This window comes from Argopecten irradians, chromosome 3, assembly GCF_041381155.1.
Source record: "Argopecten irradians isolate NY chromosome 3, Ai_NY, whole genome shotgun sequence".
Taxonomy (NCBI): domain Eukaryota; kingdom Metazoa; phylum Mollusca; class Bivalvia; order Pectinida; family Pectinidae; genus Argopecten; species Argopecten irradians.
Window position 1 is genome coordinate 35,897,613 of NC_091136.1, and position 15,705 is coordinate 35,913,317.

The following is a 15,705-nucleotide window of genomic DNA, read 5'->3' on the forward strand; positions in this document are numbered from 1 at the left end:
TCCTATTTCAACATTACAGATACGCTTATTTCAGTAACTTTCATACTCAAAATTTGCTATTTAAAATTCCCGGTAAAATCAAAGTTGTTGAATACACTGCCGCTAGGAGCGCTAGTATCTGCGAGCAAGTTCTTAGCCAATCATATTGAGGAAATTGACTGTGAGAGAATTTTGCAACCACGATCACAATGGCGAGGTAACCCTCGCCAAAAACCTGTGGTGAAACCATGCAGTAGCCCTATTCCGTTATACTGACTTTATATATATATATATATAGACACATGTGTACATGTATATGATCTGCAAGCGCCTGTGATTACAATTAGATCTTCTACGTCGCTCCCCATAGACCGTCTGGATGATTGATGTGTGGATGTCTGCCATATACAGTAGGTTATTCGTGCATACGCATTCATCTCCTTGTACCGCAGAGCGAAAACGAATGATTTTTAATTAGGTCATCTGACCCGAAGGTCAGGACGACCTACGTGTATAATTATGCTCCGTCCGTCGTCGTCCACTGTAAACTTTTTGTTCAAACGACTTCTTTTCAATGACAATTGTCCCAGAGTACTGATCGATATTTGGTCTTTGGCATGCTGGGATTAAGGAAGACAAAGTTGAATAAGTTTGGCCTTCATTCAAGGTTACAGGGGTCAAAAAGGCGAAACTCTTAAAGACTTCAAAAACAACTAAGAGGCATAGAGACCTGATATTGGGCCTGTAGCATGCTAGGATGAGTGGATACCAAACGTGTTCAAATACACAAGTGTCAAATAGGCTGAAATCTTTAAACAATTTCTTGTGGCCTAAAGACCTAATATTGGGGCTGTATCATGCTTGGATGAAGAGCTACCGATTGTTCAAATGAATGACCTTGACCTTCATTCAAAATCACAGGGTTAAATAGTCTAATATCTTACAAATGGCTTCTTGTCAATACGTAAAAGGTCTACTAAGGACCTGATACTGGGGCTGTAGCATACTGGGATGACGGTTTGTTTATATGTATGACCATGACCTTCCTTCAAGGTCATAGGGATCAAAATAGCCTACAATCACGACTTACCGGTACTGCAAACTTCATTTCTTCTATATATAGTCAGAAGCATGTTAAGGCCCATTGGGACTTTGTTTCATTTGTAATATAGAGTGAATAAACATGTGAATAATAAGGCTGTATGTTTTTATAATTATGTTTATCATGCAATCAAACCAAACTTGGTTTATTGCTGTTTTCCCCAATATCTGGTCACTGTGATATGATTTGACCCTAGACTAAGAACATCCTATTCTGGAAACATTTTTTTTTCAAATTGCTGGCAATTGGTAGTGCATTCACTGTAAAGGTAAGTATCCTTATAACCAGAAGTCACTTTCAATACAAAATCATATAAAACAGAAATAATGGATTATTATTTTTTATTAGAAATATTCAATCAGTAAATACACATTTGTGTATCGTCTAACAGAAACACATTTAACATACTAGTAATTTACCCACTGGCAATATTCCATTATATCAAATATTACATTTGAACTTTTCTTTGACCTTTCTATTTTTTTTTTGATTTTCAGGCGAAGCAGATGATTGGAAAAACTACTTCAATTTGGCCTAGAGTCAAAATTTTGATAGTGTATATGAGGAGAAAATGAAGTACTAAAAGTACTAGAAAGTTCAACTAAATATACACTATGATAAATACAACTCAAACATAATCCCAATAAAAACTGCTACAGTTGCCATGGTTTACTAGTAAAACCACACCTGTGTGATGGCCTTTGTGAATATTACAATAGATCATTAATTGAAAGTATACATTAAATTAATTCAGATAACGTATATGTTTTTATGTAATGTATGTATCGCTAACAATGGTACTGTAAACCAACTTTTTTTCGCGTGCGATTTACGTATTTCACGATCACAGTAATTTCAAGAATGTTTATCTCCGTGAATGCATCTGAACCTTGCTTATATTGATATATATATTTGCATTTAATTTTCAAATTTGCTAAAGTTAATCTTCGCGAACTTGTTTTGAAATTGAAATCGTGAAATTTATTAACTGTGAAAGAGAGTTGGTTTACAGTGTGTTCAAGTCTACATTTAATAAATATCTATCAGTAATTACTCCTATTTGTTTGTCAGTAATGCTCTTCATTCAAGGCAACTAACATCACTGCTCTTCATTTGGTTTGTGTCTTTTCTCTGGTGGCTCATCATCTGAAAATACAATAGATACAGAATTAAATTTGACATGGACCTGCCAAAATAGTCTCACATAGGTCCCAATCTTAAAAGAATAACATCATTCAACTGCCATCGCATTAAAAGAATGCCTTTAATAGATCTATATGAAGGATAGACTGACAACACACAAATTTATAGTTCCAGTATTGATTCCGAAATGAATTTACAATATATATTTCAATTCTATTTTTTTCAAGGTAAATCATTTGAAACCAACCTGCTGTTTGCTGAGATTCTGTAGACTTCCCATCTGTCCTGAACAGCAGGTGTCTAGGGACCTTGAAGGCTACACAATACATGTCCTTGTTAGGGGCTACATTCCGCACAAACCTAACAGTGGCATCCTCTGGGAGTGACTCCCCAAGGTTCTCCTCTGCAAGCTCCCTGGCTGCTTGACGGGTATCTTCTGCCTTACCAAACACATAGCAATGAACATAGGGAATCAAATGGTCTGGATAAGTCTCTTGTTCACTACTTCTTTCTGACAACAGACCAATAAATTCATCAAGAAATGTCACAGCTAATGCAGGCAAGTTCATAACAGCATATGTCTTATGGAGTCGTGTATAGTCCAAGTCCCATCGTCGTAGAAGCTCTGGCTTCACTACATCGTTGATGAAATCTCGGCCATCCAAATTGCTACAATTCACCTTTGTTTTTACTTTATTTAGTACAAGATTTTCACACAGACTTTTGTAAGAGTGTGGGTTAAGGTCATTAGCAAATACATCTACTCCTCTCCTCCCAGCTAATACTGCAAATGGTCCAACTCCAGCAAACACATCAAACATCAAATCTTTCTTGACAAGTTGATCTGCTATCTTGGCATGCTCTGTCCCTGAAGTAAATCAATTTAAAGTTATTGATATTTTATACATGTGTCAGTATAGCTTTAATGGCAGATTTATTTTATATATATTTCAGGTCATTATTTACTGTAGAAAAAACTCTTACTCAAGTCCAAAACACAAAATTTCAATAAGTTAAGCAAACTCCCAAAACAAACAATTGCTCATTTGGTGTGTTATGCTGAGTAATGTTCTGAATATGTACAGGTTTTGTATTTATTTTGCAAGGATCTTAAAGATTTACCTCTACGCGGTTAGCCCTAGGGGATCACATTCCCCAAGGATGTTAATAGCCAAATTTGGGTACAACATAATTTATGGAAATTTAAAAGCCATTTGAAGGATTTACATCCAATAACTCATATTGGGCCCTGCCTCTCCCGCACCAGAGGGATTAGAGCAAAGATGTATACAAACTCTTTCCACTTCCCCAACCGATGCTACTAGCCAAATTTGGTTACAGCCTTTTGTGGATATTTATTACAATGAAATATTAAATAAAATATATTTACCAAGTCTAGTATTCCAGTAAACTTTAGCAAAGTCAAATTTAAATGAAACTCCATTTTCCTTGACTGTTGTAACAGTATCCTCATCTCCTGCCAGAACCTCCATCTGAAAGTTTCTAAAAGTGTTGTCAATGGTGTTGAGTTTATTTACAACTGTCCTGATATAATTATGTTTGTCCAGCAACACCTGGCCTGTAAAGATATCAAACATTTGTATTAGCAACTCTGAATAATGTGCCATTTACATAATCGCTATTTGTCCTTTAATCTTGCTTAGGTAGTGTTTCTCAATTAAGGCAATGCAGTATAGATCTATTGGCAGTCGAAAAACTTCCAAATACTTATAACATACATGTTGTATTAAGGTAAAAAAAAATTCTTGTTTTCGGTAACAGTTACACCCTTTAAAAACAAGAGGCCCAGAGGACCTGTATCGCTCACCTGGTTTGTAATGCCAAGTAATGTTCTAAATACAGGTTCATTGTTTCTTCTCTGAAGGAATTCGAATATTTACCTCTATTTCCCCTTTTGGGCCCCACCCCTCCTGCCCCCGGGGCGTCAGAGCCAAACTTTATACAAGTTCTGTTCCCCTTCCCACATGGATGTTTGTGGCCAAATTTGGTCACAATCCATGCAAAACTCTAGGACAAGTAGCAATTTATAGGATTTACCTCTATTTCCCCTATCGGGCCCCACCCCTCCTGCCCCCAGGGGGTCAGAGCCAAACTTTATAAAAAGTTCTGTTCCCCTTCCCCAATGGGTGTTTGTGGCCAAATTTAGTCACAATCCATGCAAAACTCTAGGACAAGTAGCGTTTTATAGGATTTACCTCTAAGGACAAAAATTTATACAAGTTCTGTTCCCCTTCCCCCAAGGATGTTTGTGGCCAAATTTGGTTACAATCCATGCAGAAATCTAGGACAAGTAGCAATTTAAAAGGTTACCTTTAAATTCCCCTGTTAGGCCCCGCCCCTCCTGCCCCTGGGGGGTCAGACCCAAAATTTATAAAAAATCTGTTCCCCTTCCCACATGGATGTTTGTGGCCAAATTTGGTCACAATCCATGCAAAACTCTAGGACAAGTACCTCGGGATTTATATGATTTACCTATATTTCCCCTATTGGGCCCCACCCCTCCTGGCACCTGGGGGGTCAGAGCCAAACTTTATAAAAGTTCTGGTCCCCTTCCCAATGGGTGTTTGTGGCCAAATTTAGTCACAATCAATGCAAAACTCTTGGACTTTATAGGATTCACCTCTTTTTCCCCTATTATGCCCCGCCCCTCCTGCCCCTGGGGGATCAGAGCCAAAAAATACACAAGTTCTGTTCCCCCAAGGATGTTTGTGGCCAAATTTGGTTACAATCCATGCAGAACTCTAGGGCAAGTAGGGATTTATAGGGTTACCTCAAAGTCCCCTGTTGGGCCCTGCCCCTCCTGCCCCCGGGGGTCAGAGCAAAAATTTATACAAGTTCTGTTCCCCTTCCCCCAAGGATGTTTGTGGCCAAATTTGGTCACAATCCATGCAGAACTCTAGGACAAGTAACGATTTAAAGGGTTACTTCAAATTCCCCTGTTTAGCCCCGCTCCTCCTGCCCCCGGGGGTCAGAGCCAAACTTTATACAGTTCTGTTCCCCTTCTCCCAAGGATGTGTATGGCCAAATTTGGTCACAATCCATGCAGAACTCTAGGACAAGTAGCGATTTAAAGGTTTACCTCAAATTCCCCTGTTTGGCCCCGCCCCTCCCGCCCCTGGAGGGTCAGAGCCAAAATTTATAAAAGTTCTGTTCCCTTTCCTCAAAGGATGTTTGTGGCCAAATTTGGTCACAATCCATGCAGAACTCTAGGACAAGTAGTGATTTATAGGATTTACCTCTATTTCTCCTATTGGGCCCCGCCCCTCCTGCCCCTGGGGGGTCAGAGCCAAAAATTTATACAGTTCTGTTCCCCTTCCCCCAAGGATGTTTGTGGCCAAATTTGGTTACAATCCATGCAGGACTCTATGACTAGTAGCAATTTAAAGGAAATGTTGACGGATGGACGACAGATGGAAGGACGGACGGATGACGGACGACGAACGCCGCTCCATGACATAAGCTCACCGGCCATTCGGGCCAAGTGAGCTAATGATGGGTCGGTAGGTAGGGATTTTTTTGGTTGTTTTTTTTTATATTTTTTCTCTTCATCCCAGTTTCTTGCAGTGAAAAACTGAAATAGACTTCATTCAACCTTATATAAACCATGGATTTGATTCCCAGAGGATTATTGGTGTCTCAAATTTACAGAATTTGTACCAAAATTCCTGATTTTGTGCAAAACCAAACAAAATTTAGGTTGTTATTTGTTTGCTTGAGGACAAAACTGATAAAAAGTTTTTGAGTGAGCACTGATTTTTTAGGGTCGGTCTGGTTACCGGAAACAATTTTTTTTTTTTTATGGCCTAAATATGCCTGATATCCAGTGACTGACACTAGCATAATATGACCTGAAATGTTTTTCATTAGCTCCAGAATGTGCTGAGCAGAAAATCCATTATGACATTATTACTCAAAAATGGATGTTTTTTTTACAATATAATTACAACTACCTACATTTCAGAAGTCCCAATTTTGCCACATCCTCAAATTCTGATATCACATCACTGTTTACTATCTAAATTCTATGTTCATTTGATACAAGATTTTATGAAATTGTCAAGACTTGAAGTTCTAATTTTTGCTCCCAAAGGCTTGCAATTTAAACGGACAATTCAGTGTGGCTAATTCATTACATTACCACAAAGCAAAATATGACATAAATGTATCATTCTACATTCCTTATGAAACATATGACAAGAAATAGTGACCAATTTCAAAACGATTGTCTCTATTTCTTGTCATATGTTTCATAAGAAATGTAGAACAATACATTTATGTGCCAGGGTTCGGCATACAAGACTATGTGTAATGGCGATTGAACATTTCACATACATTTTACTACAGTGGGCTTTTCTGGCATATCACAGTAAAACTAACTAATCTAATTTCCATTAGAACTGGTTTGTTGCCGAAATATGTGCAAGTTTTAAAGTATTCTTAGACTGAATTGTCCCTTTAAAGCCTCTTGGACTTGTTTCATAAAATCGCAAATGAAATGAAATCACATTGAAGATCAAGGATTTCATGATCTTTCAGGACAGGCGATACAATTGCAATTTCATGAGGTACTTTTCTATACTATCTGTGTGCTATCCAGTGTCTAGTGTAATTTAGTCCAAATCAAGCAACACCACAGCCAGGTTGAACCGACAAAAAGTACCGAGTACGTTCTGATATTGAAAGCCCTTGAAGATCCCATATTTCTTACCAATAATGTGTTTATATGCGAGGAGTTCATCCTTCAGGTTCAGATGTATGATATGGCCAACAATGGAGTAACCTGACACTATCCCACACTCTTGAGGGATAATTGCCTGTAGAATGTCTTTGGCTTTCCAGCTGTCATAGTTTAACTCCACTTCATCTTCAAACCAATCATTCAAGTTAACTTCGTCCTCAACCAATCGATTTCTGAAGTCTTCTTCAAGATCTTGAAAACATGTCACTTTATCAGGATGAAAAACTAAGGTTTTGAAACCTCTCTCTTTTTCAGTGTCCATTCCCTTCACATTCACTCGACATTCTTTAAATAACCATTTGTCAAAATATTTAGCAATGAAACGCAATTTCTTCAGATGCACCGGTAATGCTTGAACTGTGACTTTCTTCTTGAATTTCTCCCTATCTAAAACCTTCATTTCAGCTACACATTCTGGAGGGCTTACTTTAGATTGCATTTGTGTTGCAGGTATGCACGTAGCAGGAGTTTCAACACTAACAACTGGTTGGGACACAATATCGTCTTTTGAATTATTCATGTATGCACTCGGAAGTTCGATTTTCTGTGGTGTATCCATACATGTAAAGTTTGCTGTGGTAGAAATCTGGTGGCGTTGCAACGGTAAACAAATTAAAAAACGATGTCTTATATTGGAAGAAAGAATCAAACGGACATCATGCGACAAGACACGAACGGCCCATATACTTCTCTTTGTAGAAATTAGTGTTCTGGTAGTTGTCTTGAATAATGGAGATGACAACATAAGGAAAATTACACTTGGTGAGTGAAAAATTGCAACACGTGAAATAACCGGAAGTGGGACCACATTTTACCTCAAATAATAAAAGAGTATTTCCTCTTTAGGGGCAGTACATTTGTACATTTAACAATATTTCTTATTTGTGAATTTAATTTGTCTTTGCTCTGTATATCCTTCTTGATAATATTTTATTAAGTAGAACATTAATTTTAAAAATGCGACAATTTACTTTGGAATGATTTAACAAAATATAACGCAGTTATTACATTCCAAATAATGAGCTATCCCCTCTGTGATCTTTGTGTTATCGTTCTTGGGACTGGTGAGAAGGAGGGAGGATGGACGATCTGGGATGTCCAAGATGTAAAACTACAAAATATCGGAACCCATCTCTAAAGCTATTAGTAAACATTTGTGGCCATTCGTTGTACGTAAGACTGTTGATAGAAATTTTACTCACTGAACAACCGGTTTAAGGTGTGTTGACATGAAACCGTACTGTAGACAACACAGGCATTTGTGATGTAATGATGGTAATATAAATTATATACAATTCAATGTATCAGTTTGTAAGCAAATTCAACAAATTCATCATCATGTAATGACAAGCCCGTTACATTTTTATCAATTTAGCTAGTGATTATTGAATGAAGGCAAGGTCTTAAGGGTGCAGCCAAGTGTTTTAGTTACCAAATAGTTCTAACCTAGAGTGAGGGTACGTAATTTCGCACAGTACGTAATTTCGCACACCTGACGATTTTTCGCAATCTTCCTTTAAATGTCAGAAAGATTTGCTCTGTTGTTTATGTTGTGACTAAAGGAGGCCTCTCACTGTGATTTTGTCATATTTAGTTAAACTTTTCAGGATAAGTTTGTTTTGAAAAAATGAAATCGGAACAATACGGCCCATCTCCGTAAAGAAATTTATAGAAAATAAACCACTTGACATAAAATAATTCTGGGTGATAAATAACTGATTCACGTACAAATATGTAGAGAAACTATCCTTTTTTAGAATATATCGAAACCCGTATGAAAATCCATCAAATATAAGCGGAAAACAGATATTTTCTGCGGACACCCTATGACTTTCTTGACCTCGTTTACATTGTTTACTATAGGGAGCGGTCATTTTTCATAACGAAAATGGCGGCGAAATGTCACTTTTTCATTTAGAAATATAATTGTGTTTTGATGTCATTTCAAGATTGGAACTGTACTTAATCTTTGTTTATGATGTTGTTGGTCCATGAAATGTTTGAAAATAATTATTTTCTCCAAAAACAAGAAAGTTTGAGGGGTGTGCGAAATTACGTCCCCCAAACCCGTTCAACTACAGGTTAACATCAAGTTAATAACAGCTCCCGTGCGCAGTGATACGTCTGCGCATATCCGGTTACATACTCGTGTGTTGTGAAGCACTTGTACGTCTGCCGATTTAAGTTCAGCCTTTTTGGTTCGGAATGAAAGTATTTGAAATTCATTAAAATCAATGCCAAAAGTGTGCGAAATTACGTACCCCCACTCTACTATAGATATATCTATAAAAACAATTATTTTGTAATAGAATGAATGATTAAAAACTCTGATTCCATTATCCATCATATCTTTAATTCTTCACTGATTCAGTTCACAATCAAGAGTTTGGTGTACATCTTGTCATTCAAAACATATAAAAAATACCACATACAAGCTTAAGTTTGTACAAATGATACAAATCTGGATACAAATCATGTATCGTATGTACTATAATAATACAAAAAAATATTGGGATTTTTTTTATATATATATATCTATGCTACATGTATAATATACAATTGACAACTAACGTCAAATTTGTGGTTTTTAAAATATTCATTTTATGGTACTATACATATTTTTCATTGTTAATTCCCATTGTTTATATTGTTTACAGATGTGAAAGCTGTGTGGATTTACTGTTTATAAAAGGCTCTGGGGCCTGTCCAGAATGTGGCACTGCTTTACGCAGAAACAATTTTCGACTTCAACTGTTTGAAAATGCCTACATTGAGAAAGAAGTAGAGATAAGGAAGAAATTGTCCAGAGAGTAAGTTAAAGTAATAATAAGTCTAGGCACAATAACTTCAATCTGTAATCCAATATGTATTTATTCTTTAAGTCCAAGCTTGAAGAAAAATGAAAGAAATGTCCTAGAAAATTGCATTCATTGTCTCCTTTTAAGAAGAGTTCTGATGTGCATATATAATGAATTTTTAATTTGGAAATTGCAAAGGACCTCTGGTCAGGATGATATGATAAATAAGAAAATTAATTTTTAAGGAGATTTTTGTGTGTGTAATATATAACTAATGTTTAATAATACCTTCAATAAAAAGGACCTGATCATACATGAAAGTAACATGTACATGTTGAGCAAATTATCTAACCTTAAGTAGAGTTTTGATGTTTGTTATTATTAATACATGTTAGTGATGGAATTAAAAAGGGACTTGATTGTAAATGGAAGAAACTTAATTCTTTTGCAAATTGTCTCCCCTTAAGAAGAGTTTTCATACATGTACCCGGTATTTGTAATGTATTTTAAAGAATGGAAGGAACATTTAGAAAATTATCTCCACTTAGGAATATTTTAATATGACTGTGTATTTTTTAATAACGGGACTAGATCATAATGGGAAAAATGTCTTCAGGTACATGTAATTGAAAAGAAAAAAAATGAAATGCTATCTGGATTAAATCACATCAGCTATTTGTATGTATTTGCTAAGCATCTAATACGTTTTGCTTGATTAATTTGCAATGCTCTGAAATTTTATTTTCTCAACAGCTTTAACAAGAAAGAAGAGGACTTTGATACACTAAATGATTACAATGATTACCTAGAGATGGTAGAAACAATTGGTATGTATTAAATCCTATAAAACAATATAATGTAACTTTATAATTTACTTATTTTTGCAGTACATGTAGTTTTATTTTGAAGTACTATTCATGTACATTTTGTAAAAGGGTACAGGTACTATTAATTTCTAGTATTGAACAAGCAAGTTGCGCTCATTTTTATCTATGCTAAGAAATTGTTATTTACATTTTTTTGCATTTATGCTCAAATGTGACTGTACTGAAATAAGTGTGTTCCTTGTAATGGTAGAAACATTTAAATTTTGATCATAGACTTTATATTGATATGTTTCTCTCCACTCACCTGGTCAGCAGTGGCAGAGTGTGCAATTCTTCAACTAATCCTTAATTTCATATCATAGAAATGGTTTTTCTCCAGGGTCACTGGCTTTCATTCACTATCAAAAAGTTCTTAATTTGTCTTTGTTATTAGGCCAGTACACACCATCAATCCAACAATTGCTTCCATGTGTATTAGTTTGTAATTATATAATCTAAAAAATTCTCAGTAAATTTAGGATAGATTGATATCTTAGACTTAAAGATATACCATTTATATACTGTAGTTCTAATTATAATTTGATCATGACACCCTACAAACATGTATAATCCTGCAGTTATATTAATGCTTTTATATTACTGAACACTAGAGTTTGCAAAATGTGGCAGTGACATTCCAGCTACATTCATGAAAGAATTGCCTTATTCTTCAAATTTTCTAAAACTAATTATATGCTGATTATATTCAAGACTTCCTGATTAAAAATGTTTTGCTTTTGGGTGTATATTTCAGTGTTCAACCTCTCAAATAATGAAGATGTCGAAAGTACCAAAAAAATGATTGAACAGTACCGCAGAGACAACAAAGAACAAATCCTAAAAAACAAAACAAAACTGGTATGTAAAACTGTTTGATTTTTTTCCATGTCCAACTCTAGTCTGGTTTCTGTTACATAAACTATTAATCAATTATGATATTGACATTTTATTTAGAAAGTCTTTGAACTTCTTCTTTACCAGATGTCTTAGTAACTTGTACTAAATTATAAATTTCTATTCATTTGAACAGATAATGTTTATTTTGAATGGAAAGTACTAGATATCAACTGAAGTGTATACTTGTAATGTACGTGTAACACTTCCCAAATTATACAAAATACATCTTTCTTTATGAACGTTGTGTTTTGTTTCTCAATAGTTTGTTAACATCTGTACAGTAATACTGTATCTATTAATGATGGATTGATTTATTTCAATTATTAACTTTTTTTATATCAGATCATTATGTTTGCACTCTTTGAAATAAGGTTACTCCGGTGAAGTTAATATCAAATATTACTAATTAGTCCACAAATTATTTTTTCATATCATTGAAATAATCTTTCATGACAAAAAAAATCTTCACGATATAAAAGTGACATTTTTAAGTATTTTGCAGTCAAATTGTAATTTGACAATGCAGAATATGCAGATGTTTTTTTTTCTTGTATATTATATTATACAGTGTATTTACAAGGCTTGTAAATATATTGGGTATAGAGCTTGCTAGCATTTCCTTTTGATTATAAATGTCTTTACTTCTACGCAGGGTCGTGATGAAGAATACTTGGAGATGCTGATAGAGCAGGAAAAACAGTCAGAAGAGGTTAGGAAACACCTGTATGAAGAAGAGGCCAAGATGGACAAAAAGAACCTGAAAAGGAAAAACAAGGAAGCACTTATAGACGAGCTAGTAAGATATATCTATATTGAAATGCCTCATTTACTGTCTTGTTCTTAGGTTAAACTAATTGTATGTGTATATATTTGAATGCTACAAGTTTGTACTAAGGTATGGAATCTGCTGGATATGCGAATTGCTATGTGTATGTGTATGTGTATGTACACATGTAACAATCAGCAGAAAGTGATCACATTTCACTAAAAATGATTCCCTAAAGGGATTTCTCTCTACCCATGCAATACGTATTAGATTTCTGAACCTCTCTAATAACTATTAAAGTGACATAGAGACCCGATATGTACCATCTTGTTTTATTGCATTCATTCCTGATTTTACAGAGAGGGGGAGCATTTAGGTATGCTTACTTAAAAATGATTTTTTATTTTACAGGAATTTTCTGACCTACCAGCTTCCAGTATCATTGCAACCCATAAAGCTGAGATGGAACAACAGGATGAAAATGTCTCTAGTATCCCTCAACAAGCTGCAACCACATTCTCCACTGGCATTCGACTGGTAAATATTACGTTTGGAAATTTAGATATTTGCCTTATTGAGTATTATAAGGTATTAGCATGTGTATATTACATATTGCTGTTTTTTTAAATCAACCAAATGAAAATAAAACTTGCCATTTGTCATAAAAAGGTGTCTTTGCCAAAAAGTAAATTAAACAATGCATTTCAATATATGGCTGAACTTGTTTGGTTATAATGTAATAATTCTATTTTGCTTGTTACGAGCATTTTCATTGGCTTAAAAATTTACTTTATCAGCCCATAAAGGAAAAAATGGCATGGCCGTTTGTAACGTTGCTTCTGATTGGCTGAGATGACGGCGTAATGATTCCATAGACAAAAGAGTCCCAAAATGAATTTTGAATATTGAAGAGATTATCTTTAGTAAATTGAATTATAAGGATTAATTTGAATAGATTGCGGTTTATGATGAGAGTACACTAAGATTTTTTGTGTTATATCTCCATAACATAAAAAATCTATTCAAGTTAATCCTTAAATACTGTAACATCAATGTGAGATAAATCTAAAGAAAGAATAACTTTATAATTAATGAAGTATGATTATGTTTATGTTCCCTCCCTGGATTTTTTTGCATTATGGTTTCATTTATATTTCTGATGGGCTGAAAAGCCCAATCCTAATAAAAACTTTGAATAATTATACACAGGCCAGATGGTTGATATTCAATTTTTAAAATTTATTTTAAGGGTTTTCATGGTTTAAAATTTGTCTAGAAGATAATTTAACAAAGCAGGAAAAGAGATGGTTTATAGAATGCGCTATCATAAGGTTTTTTTTACAACTTTTGTATTCAAATTTTTTGTGTGCCCAATTATTGTTCTTTTTTTGTGAGAGTTGTTTGTTGTGTGTTATAGGGATTGTCTAACACAGAATTTGAGCCTGCCCCTGAACAGAAGGTGGAAGTGTATCGTTACAGTCCAATGGAACTAGTCATGTGTGGACCAGAGCCACCCGCCGAGGAACAAATCTATCAGCATGGGTAATTACCTGGAACTTTCTAACTTTTTTTTAATAATTCATTTATAGGTGATTCTAGTTTGTTTCACAGCTTTACAAAACTGTAAATGCTTTTATCTAGACAACAACAGATCACAATTTTAGAGCAAATTCAGATTTTGTACAATTCACATAATGTGTTATAATAATCAGTATGTAAATACCATTGATATTTTTATTTCATGAAATGAATCCGTGCCATAGAGATAAAACAAATAATCAAAGTTGTGCATAGACATCCTTGATCTCCACCCCTGGAGAGTTATCTCCCCTAGGCCAGAGTTAACATTGTTACTTGGGTTTGTTATAGGTACTTGAGAAATGTGAGGGAAACATCCGCCCAGGAGAAAGGAGGAGGATATGAGAGCAAAATAGCTTGCCAGCGAGCCTTAATGGATGCTATGTGTGGACTTTTTTTCTTTCCCTGTGAATCACAAACATTCCATAAGAATACACAACAGGGTAGCTCTAACTCATGAAAGGACTAATTCTATTATTACCTGTTGTGAGTCCATTGTTTAGTGCACAAAACTGTGTAAGTGTACTTTGAGTGAACTGTGTATTTGTATGTTGAGTGAACTGTGTCTGTGTTCCAAGAGTAAGCTCCATTTATCTGAGTTTTGAGTGAAATGCTGAGAAGAGTATTTAGTGAATCCCGAATGTGAAAAGAGAGGTGTACATGTATTTGGTTAATGCTTATTACAGATAGTATCATGGCACAATATGATCTAGTTACTCAACTAGTGCTGTTATCTTGTTCTTAATAAACAAAATTAAGACTAAATATTATTGCTTTCTTTATCTATTATGAGCAGAATTAAGTATGTGATGACGTAGCTCTTAACAATGGACAGAAGATTTCCGACAGATGGCCCCCGAAAGGAGTTGAGGCAGGGTATGATTATTCGTTCGAAATTAAGAAGCGCAACTTACTTAAATTCTGGTGTTATCATCACTATTTGCTTTCTTCACAACTTTTACCAGATTAGTCCTTTGTGTTTTGTTTAAACCATCGTAAATGTCTACCATCTAATAGTTAATGCCACCTCCCCATTTCTCTATCTAAAAGTTTTGAGGATGTGCCAGATTTGATTCTTTATTTCTGTGAAATACATTGCAAACTTTAGTGCCAAACTCAGCTTCAAACTTGCAGCAAGATCAGAGATCAATTGTGTTAAAATGCCCGACCACAATGTCTTAGTTCACAGGGCATGCATGGAGATCTAATTATGGCACAAACTTGTCATTAGATGCACTATGAAGGTCCTCAATGCTAATGACTGTCTGGCACCACAAGATTAACAAATTAGTCTGCTCAGTATATACACAGTCCATACATCCTTTAACATCACATCTTCCATAGACTGGACCAATACAACCTCCCATGTTCTATTGCTGGAAATATATCAAGAAACCCTGGAGGTGACAAGATGTCTGCTTGTCTAAATGACAGTTTGCCTGCTTCAAGATCAGGTGCGTGTGTGTTTTGTATAGTAGATAGTTAATGCAACCTCTCCATCTACGTCTTAACTTCCTAAGTGAGGTCGTGACACCACATTGTGAGGCGAAGTTGTATAATTGCGAGGATATTAATGTCTCCTCCCATCACTTATAAATGAATGTGTTATTAGTAGAGTTTTCGAGGCAGGGTCACCTCATAGTCTTGTGGCCTCATGTTAGGAGATTGTCCCATGTATACTAGTTTTCAGAAATTAAACCAACTGCAAAAAATTTACTAGTAAATACTGAATCATTTAATAGTGCCAAATACGCCGTTACTCCAACAAAAGATCACAGTTGGGAAACAAGGAAAATAAAATGGGAATAAAGAAGATG

At 35.2% G+C, this 15,705-nt stretch overlaps 2 protein-coding genes across 2 annotated transcripts; one reads left to right on the top strand and one right to left on the bottom strand.

The window, feature by feature from the left end:
* Window positions 1-1,405: 1,405 nt before the first annotated feature.
* On the bottom strand, window positions 1,406-7,792 carry LOC138318403 (tRNA (guanine(37)-N1)-methyltransferase-like). Its single transcript, XM_069260723.1, has 4 exons — window positions 6,954-7,792; window positions 3,615-3,803; window positions 2,472-3,092; window positions 1,406-2,227 (listed from the first exon to the last, which is right to left on the bottom strand). The coding sequence occupies exons 1-4, from the start codon at window positions 7,726-7,728 to the stop codon at window positions 2,181-2,183; spliced, it is 1,632 nt and encodes a 543-aa protein (XP_069116824.1). The 5' UTR covers window positions 7,729-7,792; the 3' UTR covers window positions 1,406-2,180.
* A 210-nt stretch (window positions 7,793-8,002) lies between these two features.
* LOC138318404 (CDK-activating kinase assembly factor MAT1-like) lies at window positions 8,003-14,653 on the top strand. Its single transcript, XM_069260724.1, has 8 exons — window positions 8,003-8,152; window positions 9,641-9,793; window positions 10,535-10,608; window positions 11,402-11,505; window positions 12,197-12,340; window positions 12,722-12,847; window positions 13,728-13,852; window positions 14,180-14,653. The coding sequence occupies exons 1-8, from the start codon at window positions 8,064-8,066 to the stop codon at window positions 14,346-14,348; spliced, it is 984 nt and encodes a 327-aa protein (XP_069116825.1). The 5' UTR covers window positions 8,003-8,063; the 3' UTR covers window positions 14,349-14,653.
* The last annotated feature ends 1,052 nt before the right edge of the window (window positions 14,654-15,705 follow it).

Coding starts and splice junctions, on each gene's coding strand:
- LOC138318404 (XM_069260724.1), top strand. CDS start 8,064: ATGGACGATCTGGGATGTCCAAGATGTAAAACTACAAAATATCGGAAC. Junction 9,794..10,534: donor AGGAAGAAATTGTCCAGAGA/GTAAGTTAAAGT, acceptor TTTTCTCAACAG/CTTTAACAAGAAAGAAGAGG. Junction 13,853..14,179: donor GAACAAATCTATCAGCATGG/GTAATTACCTGG, acceptor GGTTTGTTATAG/GTACTTGAGAAATGTGAGGG.
- LOC138318403 (XM_069260723.1), bottom strand. CDS start 7,728: ATGTTGTCATCTCCATTATTCAAGACAACTACCAGAACACTAATTTCT. Junction 3,093..3,614: donor TTACTGGAATACTAGACTTG/GTAAATATATTT, acceptor GATTTACTTCAG/GGACAGAGCATGCCAAGATA. Junction 2,228..2,471: donor AGAATCTCAGCAAACAGCAG/GTTGGTTTCAAA, acceptor TTGTATTTTCAG/ATGATGAGCCACCAGAGAAA.